Source organism: Argiope bruennichi, chromosome 5 (assembly GCF_947563725.1).
Source record: "Argiope bruennichi chromosome 5, qqArgBrue1.1, whole genome shotgun sequence".
In the NCBI taxonomy this organism is placed as follows: Eukaryota; Metazoa; Arthropoda; class Arachnida; order Araneae; family Araneidae; genus Argiope; species Argiope bruennichi.
Genome location: NC_079155.1, coordinates 55,707,495 through 55,725,654, shown reverse-complemented (window position 1 = coordinate 55,725,654; position 18,160 = coordinate 55,707,495). Strand labels below are relative to the sequence as shown.

General features: G+C 24.3%; 1 protein-coding gene across 1 annotated transcript in view; it reads right to left on the bottom strand.

The window, feature by feature from the left end:
* LOC129968636 (uncharacterized) overlaps window positions 1-18,118 on the bottom strand; it is a 28,369-nt gene extending 10,251 nt beyond the window's left edge. The window contains exons 1-14 of the mRNA XM_056082732.1: window positions 17,952-18,118; window positions 14,921-14,973; window positions 12,584-13,004; window positions 11,392-11,500; window positions 10,016-10,146; window positions 9,202-9,258; window positions 8,694-8,873; window positions 7,028-7,115; window positions 6,665-6,724; window positions 5,235-5,429; window positions 3,976-4,143; window positions 3,743-3,894; window positions 2,749-2,873; window positions 44-1,869 (exon numbers count right to left, since the gene is read on the bottom strand). Of these exons, the coding sequence (XP_055938707.1) occupies window positions 44-1,869; window positions 2,749-2,873; window positions 3,743-3,894; window positions 3,976-4,143; window positions 5,235-5,429; window positions 6,665-6,724; window positions 7,028-7,115; window positions 8,694-8,873; window positions 9,202-9,258; window positions 10,016-10,146; window positions 11,392-11,500; window positions 12,584-13,004; window positions 14,921-14,942 (3,534 nt within the window). The 5' untranslated portion in view covers window positions 14,943-14,973; window positions 17,952-18,118. The remainder of the gene's footprint in view (window positions 1-43; window positions 1,870-2,748; window positions 2,874-3,742; window positions 3,895-3,975; window positions 4,144-5,234; window positions 5,430-6,664; window positions 6,725-7,027; window positions 7,116-8,693; window positions 8,874-9,201; window positions 9,259-10,015; window positions 10,147-11,391; window positions 11,501-12,583; window positions 13,005-14,920; window positions 14,974-17,951) is intronic.
* Window positions 18,119-18,160: the final 42 nt, after the last annotated feature.

Sequence of the window (18,160 nt, the reverse complement as noted above, 5' to 3'; positions counted from 1 at the left end):
TAAACATGCATTATATATCAAAATGTATGAAAAAGAAACTTACACATGAGTTGATTTTCGACTTTGCTGCTTCAATACGTTCAGATAATGGAATGAATTTAAAGCATTCATCATCATCATCAGAAGTAGTTTCTTTTGTTTTACATACTGTTTGTCTTGAAAATTGTAGTTGTTCTATTACATCTATATTTTCATTAGAATTAGAACAGCAATCAATTACATCTAATACAGGATTATTTGTATTAGTACCATCAGAAGTATTTTCATCTTTATCTGAAAATCTATTGCATTCATTGAATTTAGATTCATTTAAATCTCTATTTTTGTCAAAATTGATATTATTCCTCTCATGAGTTGAATGAAGTTTTAAAGTGACATCTACATCATTATCAGAGTCAGAATTACAACAAATGATTTCTGGCATTAATAATTTTTCATTGATGGATGAAAAACTGTTTTTCTTACCATTTGAAGCAAAAACTGAATCTGATGTTTCATAATTCTCATTATATAATACTGCTTCCATTTCATTATTAGAAGTGTGACTTTTTTCAAGAACATATTCAGTTTTATTTAAAGAACTCTTTTCAATTATTGGCTCAAATTCATTGTCAGAATCACATATAAGTATTTCTGGTGATGAAAGAGAATTCATTGGGTATACATCATCGTATAAACTCTGTTCAAGGTTCCTTTTGAAACTCTTATCTTTATTATAATTACTTATTTCTGGTCTAGCTATAGGAGATGATGGAGAATATTTCAAAGGGCTTTCTTTATTATTGGAAAATATAGAAAAATCAGGAGAGAAAGTACAACTCTTTAAAAGAGAATGTTGAACATGCAACTCTCTTTGTTCACAACTACTTCTGTTTTCAACAGAAATATTTTGACTTCGCATAACATCCAAATCATTAAATGAAGGGGATTTCAAATTTGAAGATTTCCATGGTGAAATTTTTCGTGGAGAAAATATCCTATTTTCAGAATTGTTCGTAGATAAACTTTTACTCAAGAAAGAGCTATGATTTGTTTCTTTTCCAGGTTCATTGCATTCATCTTCTAATGTAATAACAGCTTCATTAACTTTTTCAATTTTGAAATATGACAAGGAATCAGATTTTTTTTCTGTAGATCCTACCTTGAATTCAGTTTTAGAAAATGGAGAAACTGAACTTGGTGAAATTGCATTTCTTACTACACTGAAAGGGTATATTTCAGAAAAAATACATTCATTTAAGATGTTTTTATGAAATGTATATGGTGATATTTTAGGAGAAAGCATATTACTGGAATTGATAGACTTTTCAAAGGATGGATTAACATTTTCTACAGAGGTTTTTGAAGAAGTGGTATATAAAGATGTGCTATATGCTGATTCTTCTGATGCATGAGGCACTTTTGAACGCACAATATTAATAACTTCTTCCTGATATGCATCAAATGATGTTTTAGATTCTGAAGATATGTTAGCTTTCAGAATTTTACAAGAATCATCAGAGGAATTACTATCTGCATCACAATTTTCCAAATTTAAATTATATATTGAATCATTTTTATCAACACAAGAAGCACTATGTTTATTTAAGATAAAAATATCTTCACCATTATGGTTTCTTTCTGCTGAAATACTTTCTAAATCCATCATATCCTTTGCAATTTCAGTATGCTGTATACAAACTACTTCATCTTGATCTAGAACTACATTTTTCAGGTTTTTAGAATTTGTACATACAGTTCCATTTGATGCATCCTTATCATTAAAATATCCATTATTTGCATTTTGACATTCTATTTTAGCACTTTCATTAGCAATTCTATAATTTTCATTCAAGTCATGTTTATGTTCAGCTGATGGAACAATATCTCCTAAAATAAACATTTACAAAAATGCTTAGTTATATGAAAAATTTTCAATTTTAAAATAACCTTTCCAATTATTTCCAAAAGAAATATTTTTTTAAAAAAACCTACATATATCTCTGAAATATAAATTTCTTCAACAGAATTAGAATGCATTGCATAAACATTATATTTAATAAATAAGATATTTCAATTTTTTTTTATTTTTTTTCTGTAAGGAAAAAATCATTTTAGTATGCAAGCTGGATTCAAAATTTAAAAAAAATGTATTGCTTTAAAGAAGAGATCTGCTTTATAATATTTTTTTGTTGCAGTTTCTTTAAGTACTTATAATGTTTTGGGGATTTAAACAGATGAAATGTAGTTGATATGTATATTATACATAAATTAAATGAAGATGATTTATCAGATATGCCATAAATACATCTTTAATTAAATATTTCATCAAATTCATGGCAGAAAAATTCTTCAAAAATCTTGCATTTATGGATAATACAGTAATAAAAGAAATCAAAATTTCTCCTCTGAATCCATATTAATCTTACTTTAATCTATCATAATTTTTTATTTGCCTCATTCTTTTATAAAATTTAAAAAGGATTTCAAAATTTATTAAATAATCTTTTATAATCACATTCAAGGTCTATATTTTTCATGGAACAATTTCAACAACTTTATGATAACAAAACAAATGCTTTGATATTAAAAAAATAATAATAAAGATAAGGGATAACCATAAAAGAAAACATAATTTGGCAGCTTTAGTTTTTTTTTTAATTATTATTATTAAGACAAACAGCTTAAATTAGTAGACTAAGAATAATTACAAAATATTTTTAAAAATTTTTACTAGCTTTTTTTTTTTTTTGAATAACTCTTTTGTACCTTTTGATGGAATTGTTGCATCCATCACAGAGTCTTCAATATTTTCTTTAGTATCTTCACAAATTAACATTTCCAAAGTTTCTTTATTACTATCTAATATATTGAGCAAATCATGGACTTCATACCTAGAAAGAAGTCAGTATAAGTATTTCACAACACAGTAGGAAAGCAGCAAATTTTAATTAAATAAATTTTCTAATAAAATTTTAAAATAAAAGAGACAGTTGTATAATGTGTGTTCTACTATATAAATTTTTATTATTTAATAGGGATCATACAGCTAGTTTATTTTAATATAATACATTGTATAATGTATCAAATAATAATATGTGCAAATTTCTTGGTTTCAAAAATTAAATTCATTTTTCCACTATAATAATTCTAATCTTAAAAAATTAGCAGTTTATATATTTATATGGTTTAAGCTATAAAAATAATTCAAAATAATTAAAAACAATATAATTATGCAGAAATAATAGATCTATTGAAAAGATTGGATATTTGTGTGGATCTGTGCAGAAATATTTCAGCATGCAAAAAAAAAAAAAAAAAAAAAAGTAAAATAACAGGAAATTAGTTTTAAATAATTCAAACAGTAACAAATAACTGCAACGAGTTTTTTTTCCTTTTCCAAAACTCTAAATAGCAATACATTTATTTAACTGACTTTTTTTAACTAGATTTCTATACAATGAATTGTTGATTGATTTTTTATGCAAGATCTTATAAATACAGAAAGAAAATTTACCTTATAATAACAATTGTTATTTTAGATTATTCAAGTTACACATGCATATATTTTTCATCAACACCCCTTTTTATAAAACAAATGCATACAAAAACAGAATATTTATCATGTTGTTAGGGAACAGTGATTCACTGAAAAAAAACCACATTATTTGGAATATCACAACAGAGTTGAAATCCAAAACATGATGAACAATAATAATTTTGACTCTTTAAAACAAAAATTTATACACACACACAAACTTACTTTACTGCCAGCTGATGTAGTTCATCGATTATATCTTCTTTCCACTCAGCCGAGCCAGTATAAATGAAATTTAAAAAGTGCAGAGCAGCATCAAAAGATGTATTTTCCCAATGCAGAACATGCCTTCCACCAGTTACAGGTTCATCAAATGCCTATGGAAATAATTAATAACTTAGTACTTTTTTTTTAAGTATAAAATACGATAAAACAATAGAGCTAAAAAACTAGCTTACATTTTTCAATAAAGGACATCTCAAAGCTAAAAATAATTTGTGAGCAGGAATGACAATTCCACTTGCAGTATGTATATCAATATCACTCATCCAATTATTACCAATCAGAGAGCGAAGAGATTTGATTAGAGACGAATCTTCGCTATCTTCCTGAACGTCACCGTCATCCTAAAAAGTGCATAATAAAAACTAGTAGTGATGTTAATATTTGTAAGTTTAAATAAGAATTTAATTAAAAATTTATTTTATGAGTAGTAGAGTTTTATAAAGCCAATATAATTTAAGAATACATAAATAAAGCAAAACTTGAAATACAGTATCTGGCCACATAACTATATCATAACATAAGTGAAAGTTTACAGAACTCCAGTTTCGTATAAGATACAGATGACTGTTTTATACAGTAATTTAATTACCTATTAACACCCTATATCAACAAATTATATGTAAATAAAATAATGATGCTTGTTTTATAAAACAGATTATTTTGTAAATTCTCATTACATATAATTTTGCATGCAATGAATAATTTATTTATCACATGCTGACTCTGCTTACTAAATAAAAGGTAATATAAATATAATTTTGCTGAGATACTGCCAAAACTCATTTTCTCTATTTATTAGCATTTTTAAGGATATAAAAACATAATTATTCTTTTTAAGAATATTAAGATAATGATTAAATTCTTTTAAATTTTTATGCTGTTTTGAAAAAATAGAAAAATATGACTAATGTTTATCTGGTTCTGAGGTACAAAATTACTATTATTAAAATGGTATTTTTGATATTTATAATACATTTTGCATATTTAGGATATAGTTGAATTTCATTAGAATTTTATTGATTAAATTATAATGGTTTTATAATAATTTTAAAAAATCACCAACTTTCAAAATTAATTTGATTTGTACAGACACAAAAGCAAAACAACACAAATCATGATCCATGTGCTTACTTCAGTAATGTGTAACATCAAATGTAAAACAATGATTTAGATTTCACAATAAAAATGGCTTCTTTATTTCCATTTGTTTCTCGAGACACACAAACTTAAATGAAGCATTTGATAATGATCCAAATGCTTTACTTAATCTCCTAATTCCTTTTCTTTTTTTAAAATATTTTTAACTATTTCTTTAATGGATGGTTAATAAAATTTTTGTAATACATTAAACAAACCATACATGAAAACATTACTCTAGGCAATGAAAATTACTGAATTTAAATATTAAATATAAATGCATTTTTATTCTTACATCCTTTTTGTCTGCAAAACTAAATGTATAATCACAAGGCAGTTGTGTGAAAATGCGATGCCCTGCTATTTGTGACAAATTACATAACTTGCTGCCAACTTCAACATCAGATGGAGAAATCCAGTCTAGTAATTGTTCCACATAGTAAATTCTTTTATCTTCCTTTCTACCACACAAATTCCACAAAAAAGTTCTCTACAAGAAAGTGTTAATATCCAATTTAAATTTCAAGATAACAAATAGCCTAAAAATTATATATATATATATATATGAATAAAAGAATGGCACATTTTAATTCACCCAAGTAAAATATTCTGTAATTTATTAAACAAACAAAACATAACAGAATTTAAGATTAAAGAATATGAATATCACCCTAAAAAATGTAACTAAATTCATTATAAAAAAATTGAAATGCTTCTTTTTAATGCAATTTATTAAATATTTTTATCTCATACACATATATTAAGCATAACTAGCAGATGACCTCTATGTACGTTAGAAGTGAAAAGTAAAAGCTAACATGATAAAAATTAACAATCATGCTGTTTACATTAAAAAATTTCATGCAGATATAACAGATTTAATAAATGATGAACATATTTCATAATTCTTGTGTCAAAATATTTTATGTCAAAAATCACATAGAGTAATACTAACACAAAAGCAATTAAGTACCTACTTGCATATTTATATCTTAAAAAATTGAAGGACTAAAAATAATTGGATGTAATTCTAGATATTTTTATAGATATTCACTAGTTTCATTTTGTCGAAAAGTAAAAACGCTTATGTTCATTATAAAATAATTTCATTAAAAACATGAAATTACTTATCTATTCCCTTGCCATAAAAATGAAAATAATGCATCAAATTTCAACACAAATGTCATCATTTTTTAAAACAGTAACAAACTTTCACCCAAATTATGTTTATTAACATTAAAGCTCATTTTATGCTCCCACAAATCATAGCACTATATGTAATTGATCATTGCTAAATAAACTTATGTTATATTTTTATCATTAATAAAATTTTTCACAAATGAAGAGGTTCTTAAAATAATTTTGTGCAAGAGGCCTCATATTACTAAAGTCTGCTACTGGGTACATTGTTATTGCTCAGCTTTTGATCACTAACACACACATATTGTTTTCATTTGGATAGATAAGCTTGTTTATTAAGAGATAGACTCAGGATAAGAACTTTGGTTGTTTTAATATGTTTTTTTTTAATACAAATACATTTCAGATGTACAAGAAAATATGAATATGAATATGAAAAGTTTCATGGCCTGGTATTAATTAAAAAGAATATCACGAGAAACTACTGTGCAATAAAAACATTCCTTATTTAATATCAAATTATGTATATAACAAGGAAGCAAATGCCATTTTATAAACATAATTTTAAAAGTAAAATTTCAATACCTTCTGTTCAGAAGTGGCAGGTTTCACATCTTCAACAATAGCATCATTTTTTAATTTATTCTAAAATTAAAAAAAAAAACTAATTAATATTTAGTTTTAAAGTAAAAAAAAATAATAATAATATTAAATTCAAAAACTAGTTTTTCAGTATATGAAAAAAAAAAAAAAAAACTAATAATTTATGGTATAACCAATATTTGAATGTAACAGGAAGATTCTTTAAAACAAATTTGCTTAAATGAAATGAATAACTAAAAGAGGAAAATTTTTCATTTATTAGTGGATTTTCATTATCAGAGGAACATCTGGCCCTTTTGATCATAGAAAAGATATAAAATAAATACTGAAAATGATGTTACATACTGATGATGCTATTATAGAATTCACTTTCTCAAGAATAATCTTCTGCCTTTCTTCTTCACTTCTCAACAATAACAATGGAGTAGGTTTCCTTTCCAAAATAAATAAATTATATACCTAATTAATAAAAATTGCATATAACCATAGTTTCAAACATACTGCGAATAGAGTTTAAAAAAATAAAAATAAACTAGCTTTGTTTTGTTAAACTTTAAAATTGTTTACATGCAAAAATTAGTAGATAAAAACATTATTTTATAATGGCTTATCAGGTAAAAAAAGTTAGAAAAAAATAATAATACAGCTATTCTTTGACAAAGGGATACAAAGGTTAGGATGTAATACTTAAAATTCTTTGTAACTGATTACTTTAAAATATATTAAGATTTGCTGTATTTAATAATAACTATTAACAGTACTTACAGTTCAGTTTTATTGATTGATAACACAATTAACTGACAAACAATTTTTAAGGTAAATGCTGTTTTAATTTAATTTATATTTATATTTAAAGGATTTATTCTTTATCTGCATTTACAAAATCCCTTTTCAACAACTTTTGTTACAATACTTAATTTCTATTTGAAATTAATAAAAAAATCTCTAATAATTAATATCTAAACCAAAACTGGATTATACTAAAGGAAATGAGCATGTCTGTTGGCATTACAGATCAAAATGTCTTACGATGAGTTACCGAATTTGGTACAATAAATTGTGAAGAATGGAAATAGATATTTTTGAAATGTGAATTACAATTTGAATTAATTAAACACTGAATAAAATCTTGACTTATCTTTTTGTGATATTTACAACAACAAAAAATGACATTTACATTATTTAAGAAAAATGATCTATTTAACCATGCAATTTAATTATCATTCAATACCGTTTCTTAAATTTTGACAATTTTTAAAATTATTTTTGCATAATTTTGAACAAAACTTTTCATTGTTGCAACCGAATTCAAACCACTTTTAACATTACATTAAATATTCAATCTCCTAATTATCTTCCATTGTTGAAAATTGAAAATTAAAAATTATTCCTATTATCTGAACAATTCATATATCCAAAATAAGAAAGAGAAGTTCCAATATTACAAAAGACAATATGCAACAAAAGATATCCACAGTAATCTTTTGAATGCTACTATGTTGTAGTGGGACTTGATTCCATGTGGAATGTCCTTACACAAAAAATAGAATTGCCATAATGCTATGAAAAGATTGTGGCTTTAATTTTTTATCATAATTTTATACTTAAAATTACTTTGATGAGAGCATCACGAACATCAAATTGTGCATGAAACTGAATTGAAATGAAACATAATCAATATTTCTAGAGAATGATTTAGCCACAAAAAATGGATGTGGTATAAATTAAAATAGAGTTATAATTAAATCAAAATTCACCATTATAGGAATAATTATCAATAATTTTTAAATGATATTTACATTAGGTTTAAAGTGAGTAAAAATTAATTTTTGGTATGAACAGAAAAATTTATTTTAGTACAAAAAATATTTATTTATTCTAAAATAGATAGATTTTCCTAACATAATTTGCATACTAACTTTGCTAATAAATTATTTTCGAAGAAGTATTTGACGAAGAAAAATTCTTTCAGCTCTATAGACTGAGTAAAATAAATAAAAAAAGCACTCACAATGTTTTCTTTTTTGGAACAAATTTGCCAGGATTCTGAAATTCTGATGGAGCTTGTAAAATAGCAGTTGGTTGACTATCTTCAGAATCAGTTGAATCAAAATTTGCTTGTGTTCTATTCTCATTTTCTTTCAAAGATAATGATAATGCTTTAGCCAGATGTATATCAGATTCCATTGCACTGTAGAAATGAAAGATTGTTTTGGTTATATAGAAAATTATAATTTGTCAGCTATTTAAATGATATGTATTTCCAAATAAACCAATTCATTTAAATCATTTAAGTTAAAAAAATATTTTAAAACCTGTAAATTATAAACAAAATTCTTGCAATATTATCAGACACATTTTTATGCTTCAGCAACATCAATGGCATATTTTATGGCAATTTCAAATACAATGGAAAACTTCTTTCCAAGCAAGACAGTTTTTATGAAAAAATAAAATTTTTCCACTTAAAATAATGTATTTTACAAGTTAGAAAAAATATTGATTTATATCCATGCTACCTTTTCGGTTTTAGGAGAAATTTTTTTGTAGCAGGCTTCTTAGGTTGTTTTGTTGGCCTGTGGGAAAAGAAAAAAAAAATCATAACTATGGTTACAGTACTGAAAGTAAAGTTGAAATTTTATATAAATGAAAGCCCAATTCCATAGAAATTGTCAATAAAAACAACATGATTGAAAATAATTATATTACAAGCCTATTAAAGGATTAAATGCTATACAAAAAGCAATTTTATTTATTTTTAAGTCAAAATATAAAATAAAAGGTCTATATATACCTAATTTAATTTTGATAACATTCGCGTGATTCTATGATTTTTTTTTTTTTTTTTTTTTTTTTTAACATCAAGAAAGAATTTGGCAAAGATATTCTTCATTAATTTTAAAAAAGAATTAATGAAACATCTCTTTTTTTGAAGTTTTATATTACATGGCTCAATACTGAAGCATAAAATTCAAACTATGAAATCTTATAACGAAAATGCATTAACTTAGCACATTAGTTAATGTGTAAAAAAAATAACTATTATATTATGAAAAGAATAATTGCATAACTTTTAATAGAAATATAATAATGCAATTTAATATCAAAACAATTTCGATTAACAAAATCATAAACAAGGTAGAGAGAAAATGATGTAAATAACTAACCATCAATCTAACTCCTTGATAAAATAACTATCTCTGTAGATAGGAAAAATACTTTCCTTTCAGTTTATTTGGATTCATTATTTAATAATGATATCATTCCACATATTTGCAACTTGTTTTTTCAGTTTATTTTAAAATTCAGAAAGTCATTGAAGTAATTTCTTACTTGTTATTTAAAGGAAGTCCTAATGCTCTTCTCTCTAATACATGCTTTTCTTGCAGTCGAAGAGCTTGAATTATGCTTTGAGTACTCAGTCCTCGAGATTTTCCACACTTTTTTATATGAGTACATCGAACCTGTAACAAAATTATTTTAATAAGTTTTCATATTAAACAACTAAAAAACAAGACTATATTCTATTGAAAATTAAAGTGACACCTTGAGACTATTAATGATTTTACACCAAACAGAGCTGTACATAGAAAAACAGTTATTGTTTTTGACAAATAATTAATTGAATGTATAAAAAAAAAATTGCCAATGTATTACATTTAATCTTAACCAGATATATCAAATATAAATACATGGTAAAATAAGGATATTACTATGAATTATATAAATAAATGAAAGATAGAAATTACATATTGCCTTTTTTTTTGTTTTTTAGTTTTTTTATAGCAAAGTATGCACATGTTAGTAAACAGAAATGAAAGGGAACAGATAGAATATATATAACATATGAAACAGATTTTTGTATTTTTTTTATAGCCATTATTGAAAAATTGAGAATTTTTCCATCTTATTTAATTCCAAAACTATTACATCGAACTTGATTGTTAAAGTTTTATTTTAAAAACTACATATATGATTAAAATTTTATTTACTAGAATGATAAGGGAGGGAGCACAAAGCAATTGCAAATTTATGACTTATTCTATAGAAAATGTACAATTTATTGTCCTATTTTCTGAAGAAAAAGATATTTCAGTCTAAAAAAAAAAAGGAAATATTCAAGGTTATTATTTTATATTTTTTAAAAAATTTAACCTATCTGCATACTTTTCAATTAAAAAAAAAATATTTTTTAATAGAAAATTATTAAAATATTTTTGAAATCACTTGTATAAACTCCTATGATGTTACTTTAATTATTAACAATCACAAAAAAAAAAAAACATTTTAAAAACATTTTAATGGTAAAACCATATGGATTTAAAAATTATTTTTAAAAATCAAATAAATAAAAACAAAGAAGGATTTCCCAATTCTTGTGAAATGTTACTTTTCTGTTTGAATTGTAGTCACCAAAATATATACAAGAGTGCAAAATATAATAGATGTATACAATTAAGAAATTGAGAATTTTCCCACCCCTTTGCATATGGCTATTGCAAATTTCAGTAGCTGTTAAAATAACAAAAAAAGTATAAAATGTCTTTTTTTTATATCATATATCTCATTTACTTGAACAATATATTTTACTACATGCATATAGAGTTATTTTATTTTTTTTTCATTATTCCAACATATCATTACAAAATTATCTTAAATGTAGAACATAAAACATTTCATTATGATTAAGAAATAAGGCAAAGACTGACCTCTGAGGTGGGAAAATGTTTGAAACATAATGGACAATCCAATATAAAAGCACTTTCTTCTGCAGTTTCTTGAGAAGGAATGACAGTGGAGGATTGGCCATCAATGCATCTAAAAATAATCTTGATGTTATAAAATATGACTAGATAATAAACATAATTAGATTGAATGTGAAAAGCTTTTTTTTCCTTTTAATCCAGAAAATTATTCGTAGTATTTGAATATCAATGATAACAATTTCTTTTTTTTTATTTCCCTTTTAAAATAAAAATCTAAACACAAAAATAAAAACAAAGAATTGATTTCTAAACCAAAAAGAAAATCACTAAATATTGGAAAATTTCTTTTCTTCATTTAAACAGTGAAATGAACTATAAAATCTTTTTAATTAGCATAATAAACAATTAGTCAAAATAACAAATATTACACTAAACTAATTCATACATAATAATTTTGAATGTGAAACTAACATTTAAAAAAAGGATAAAGCATAACTTTAATAGTAATGAATTTAATAAATGAGAGAAAGTTGGAAGAGATTTGTTCAAAATAGGATTTTTTCAAACAATTTTATAGTTCCCCCTTTTAGTAATCAATCTGCTTTTAAAAGCGTATTTAATTCTTTTCCACATTTTTATTTGCGATCTTTATTTATTTGCTAACTAATTTTCATTAAAATAGCATTGGTATTTTAGAGCGAACAAACCATTAATTCCATTATTTCCAGGATTTATATTATTTATAAATACAGATTATATTATGTCCAAATTTTATATTATTAACAGGCCATTATTTTCATTTTCTTTGCAAAAATTATATTTTTCTATATAGCATTAAAAAACAAGTAACTAAGAATGTAATGAAGAATTTTACATTCCTTAGAAGACAACTTTAATAAATATATGTTTGTTCAAGAAATTAATAAAAGTTTTAAAAGTCAAGATTCTCTTTATATATATATATATATATATTAAACTAGGTTATATTTTCAGCGGCATAGCAAGAGTAAGTAGTATTGGTGCATTTCATTATTTTTTTTTTGTCTATTCAAGATGTGCTTTTTTTTTTTTTTTTAAGTGACATAAATACGCATTCTTTTGAACCCATGATGCTTGCCATATCACATTTAAGATATGATGCACATACATCAGCTAGTTTAATCTAGTTCTTAAAGGATCAACTTTAAAAACTTACTGATTGATATGAATTGTACGCTCTTTGATATCTAAATGAGTTATATCAGACTGGCACACAACACATGCAAATACTGGGTAATCATTTCTTTTCTTCAATTTTTGTTTCTTTTCTATTTGGGATTCCTGAAAATCATCTAGTGTTTTATCTAATTCATCACATAGTACTTTTTTAACAGCTGTTGCCTTTTCAAGGCATATGTTCCTTTCAGACATGTTGTAAATTTCATCTTGAGTGGACATATTTTTTAACTTATCGTTCTCGCATAAATCTTTCATTCCAGATGAAACATTCTTTGTTAAATGTGTCTCTGATGAATATCCTTTGTAATTTGAAGATGAAGGAATGTGAGAGAACTTTGAAAATATGTTTTCCTTCTCTGCTTGAAGTGTCTTTTTAGAATTATGTGTTATACATTTATCTGGAAAATAATGAAAAGATTATTATTACTAAACTGCAAAAGCAAACAATGAATTTTATGAAAAAGAACTAACATAAACAGTTATGTAAATCTCAAAAAAAAAAAAAGCATATAAAAAAATTAACAAAATTTTTGAAAATATATAAAAATAAAATAGTTTGAATTCCTTTAATAATTCCCTTAGATAAATAAATTATACTGTTTTATTCAACAGTCTTTTAACAATCTTTTTAAGTTCTTCAAAGTAATCATAGAATTAAAAAAAAATGATTAAAAAAATAGAAATAAAAACTATAATAAAAAATTTGATGTGCAAATTGAAGTTGAAGGGAAATAAAAAACATTTTACAAAATTAATCTGCTAGTTTTATAGTCTTACAAGCAACATAAGTATTCATTTCACGTTAAAACAAGATTTTATTTTCCCCCCTTTTCTATTTCCTCAAACGAAAACATCAAATAAATGAACAACTACATCATGGCAAATCAAATAAATTCTCATCTTCTTCCTTTAAAACATCTTTAGTATATCACTCATAGGACAGTGTAAAAACACAATACTGCTAAGAATACCATACTACTGATAAACTACTTATTATAGTCATGTAGAATGTAATGTATTGAAATCATGTTTTAGCTACAAAATTTCTGACAACCAACTAATATCTAAATTAAACCATAAAACTATAATAGATTATATCTGGGTTACAATATCTACTTTAAAAAAAAAAGGATAAATTTTACGTTCTAGCAAATCTTACTGGATATTGCTTGGTTTAGACAATAGGTAAGCAGTTTGGCAAAAAAAAAACTGCCTATTTAAACTTTTAATTATCATCTGCCATGCATCATTATGAAACCATCTTCTTCAAAGAAAATTACTTCTTAAATGGTAACACCTGAAAGCAATTAACAATCCTTCTGCTTTCATCTTGTTCTAAAAAGCCATACATTTTCTATAAGACCAGAATGATAAAATATTTAATATATTGGAATAAGTCAACATTTTGATATTTCAGAAACATATTATTATACTTATTGTACATATTATCATACTTATTATATTGGACAGTATTAAACTCCAAAAGATTTTAAATAATTAAACAGTATTTAATGAAAACTGAGATATATTATTACAATAATCATTCTTGAAATATATTTTTCTTTCTTTTTCATAAATTGTAATTAATGACCGTAAAACATATGCAATTCTTACGATTGAATGCATTGTGAATGTTTAAGAGGAATCTATTCCAACTGGCAGAAACTGAAGTGATACCAATATAATAACAGCCCTGCTAAGTTTTCTTTCTTTTTAAATCAATTAAAAAAAACTTAAATTTTAATTTTGCTCTAAAAATTTCTGCTTAATTATTACACCATTTAATTATTGCCAATTAAACCACCATTATCACCATGAAGTTAATTTATAATCGATTTAAAACTTATCTCGAGTCTGTGAAGACATGGTGTCAGCTTCTGTAATTATAAAAACTTCAACTAGCTCTACTGCACAGAAAAAAAATCATTTGAGATAAAAAAAAAAATGATGAATTGAAAAATGAATTAGCACTACATTATTGAATGCTTATATCATTATAAATACCTCTTAATTTTGAAAGAAATTTAACCAAAATAAAAGAAAACATTAATGAAGATATTTCAATGCACTAACTAAGACGACAATTAAAAAAACAACAACACCTGCAATACAAAATAGAGACTAGTTGCATATATAGAATCAATTCTTGGATAAATATATTACACCACAGGATTTGCTTTTAGATTTCATTGCAACAATAGAAGTATTTGAATTATCAAATGCAATGATGTCTTAGTTTCTGACTTTTGTTTGATGAAAATTTATTCAGATAAAACAAAAATATGATAAAAATAAGCATGGATATTATGCCTACCAATTTCCACTTTCCTCTTCATATTTGGTATACAAAATATTTTTCATCATGCACTGGAAATAAAAAAAGTTTTCAATTTTCATATATATATATATGTTTAGTCAATTCTATTTGAAATGTTATGGTATAAATTCTTTGTTTTTATGAAATTGATTTTAACCTATAAGTTTAAATAATTATTAAATTACAAAGAAATACATTAAAACCAAAACAAAGTGGCAAGAATTAATATTAGAAATGTGAAATTGATAGAATTACACATCAGTTATTATTCTTTCTAATAAACCTGAAGCAAAATTATTGAAATACATCACATTGTAAAAATATTCCAATCACATAATGCAATTAAAACTCATTCCCAAACACTCCATTACCTTTCTTACTTGGTAAGACACCATATGCTCAATTTTTTCCTTTTTAATTAATTTCTTAAAATTTCATGCACCCATTTAAACTTGCTTGTTTTGGGGTATTTTTGTACACTATACGTTTTTGATTACTGTACATTGATATGATTTTTACCCTAGTTTGGCACAGCATAGTCAAAACCATAGCTCTTGTGCCAGAAAAATCTAAACAAAACAAATAAACCTTATTTCTGTGCTGATAACTTTTTCTTTTTGTATTACAAGTGAATAAGAAAGATTTACTGAAAAAAAATGCAATTTTAATCAGAATTAGTAAATTAAAGTACATTATAAAGATTTTTTTTTTTTTTTTTTTTGAAAAAGAGTTTATTTTGTCTTTCAAAACACATTTGAATATGTTTTAAAAATTACTCAGGAAACAGAATTTACAATGCGATGCTATATCTTACAAGTCTATTAAAATTTTAAATGCATCTTAAATCTACTTAATGCACAGTGAACTCAGAAAAGTTAAGTATGTACAGTTAAAATTCCCCTATTCAGAGCAATTTATGGTTTATTCTGAAATTTGGAATGCATTTTATGCTCATTATTTTGGCTACTATTTTTAGCAAACCTATGAAATTATAAATATATTATTCATCAATTAAATAAATTTCTTGAATATTGTGAAGGTGAAACTGTTTTTAAGATATGCTAAACTTGGAAAGGACCTGCTACAAACAAAAAATTACAAACTTATGAGCATGTTATTCGTGTAGAGCACTTTCTAGTTTTTGAACATGTTATCAAAATAATAATAAATAAATAATAATAATAAATAATACTTATCAAAATAATAATAAATTAATTAGATTATGTTAATTAATTTATTAATAAATTAATTAATAAACCATAATTAATAAATTAATTAGAATATAAATAATTAATAGAAAATAAAAAAAAGAGTATAAAAATAGAGCATAAATGATCCAATAAATCTACATTATATCTTTATCTTCTGAAAGTGAAGTAGAACTTGCAGAACTAAATAAATGTCATAATTGTGTTTATTCGTTGAACTATACATATGAAAATATGCTTTGTTAGTTAAAATTAAACCATTCCAATGCATTCACACATATTAATTATATACGGCTGATACAAGCAGGAAAAACCTCATTAGAATGTTAAAATTAGTTAGCAACTAATACTGATGATAAGAAATTTTAAATATGCAAAATTGCAGAATTTAAATAATGGTAACATTTTACTAAAGCACCTGAATTACACATTCCAAAACAGGCATAATATCTTCAATCACTTTTGTAGAAATAAAATTTCTTTTATTTATTTTATAAATAAACAGTGATTCTACTGTTCTCAATTTTATGGTGATTTTTCATAATTCACATGGAGTCATTAGTACTCTGTAGAATTTTTCTAATTTGAAAATTTTCATTAAACTTTACAAGCAGTGAAATAATACTCCATGCTACTGAGCAAAACACATCTTGTCAGCTTAATAATATACTTAAGGAAAGGTAATATCAATGAAAAATAGCTACATTGTGATTTTTTTTAAATATCGTAGTTTTTTTTTTTTTTCTTCCACTGCACATATGTATCTATAAATTTAAAATCTGCCTATATACAGATAAAACAATGACTAAACTAAAGAATATGGTACAACTGCATAATTTTTAAAGGCAATAAATTGAAAAATTTTGTAACTTAACTGTATTTTTTTAGTTAATACTTTGAAAGTTTTCTACTTTTAACAAAGGTAGGCAAATATATATATATATATATATATATATATATATATATATATATATATATATATCATGTTCTCTAGTTTTACCAAAATATCTTGTGATAGGCAATATTAGCAAATAATATTTTTATTCTTAGCTAAATATCTTTCTTATCCTTCATTAAAGCACAATTAAAATTTTATAATATCAATAAATAAACATAGAATAAATTTAATTATGAATTTTATGATACTTGTGTATTAAGTGCATGCCATTAGTTAGAAAGAGCCAGTGATCTTTGGCAATTTATTACTGGCAAGGGTATAAACACAAATATCCATTTTATAAAGAAATTTGGCAGTAAATATTTATAAAAAATGAGAAATGAAAAGATGCATGTTATTTGCTGGGATTTAAATGTTTTAAAATTAATGAATTATCATGACATGTAATTAATAAAGTGAGCTCTCTTCCATCAAAATACATTCATTAAAATATATTCCATTCAGCAAATAATAAAATCCATCGTCAGGAAAATACCCAGTATTGATCTCTTGTCCCTGAAATTGTGAACTCGATATTAAAGTTTTCATCTGAAACAACAATTTTTTGCATAATACAATTAAATATGATTATAATGTTTTTAGCATGATGACAATTAGCCTTGTTTCGATAACAAAGTTTCATTCAGCGCAGATAATCTGTTAAATTACTTAACAGCTTTTTCTTCAGGGTAAAATGGTTTCAAAAAACATAAAACATGTTACATGAAAAGAAAAAATAATTTGCAATTTAATTCTATCATGACTCAAATAAACCAGTTGGTGCTTGATATCGAAATATGGCCAATAAATATTATGTAACAATTTCTCATACTTAAAATAATTTTTCAGTTAAATAAGATGTAAAAACGATAAAAACACTTGCGTTTAAATTTGTATGATCCATTTAACGATGCAGCATAAGAATAAGACAAGTCTAACAAATGATCTACAATTGGTACTATTTCAAAATCGGATCAGCTATTTATTTTATCGCATCTTCGTATATTAAACTTATGTAAACTGTAAACAAACTGAAACATGGTCATTTGAAATTATTGATTGACAGGAAGTTAGTAGCAAAAGTTGAAGTGT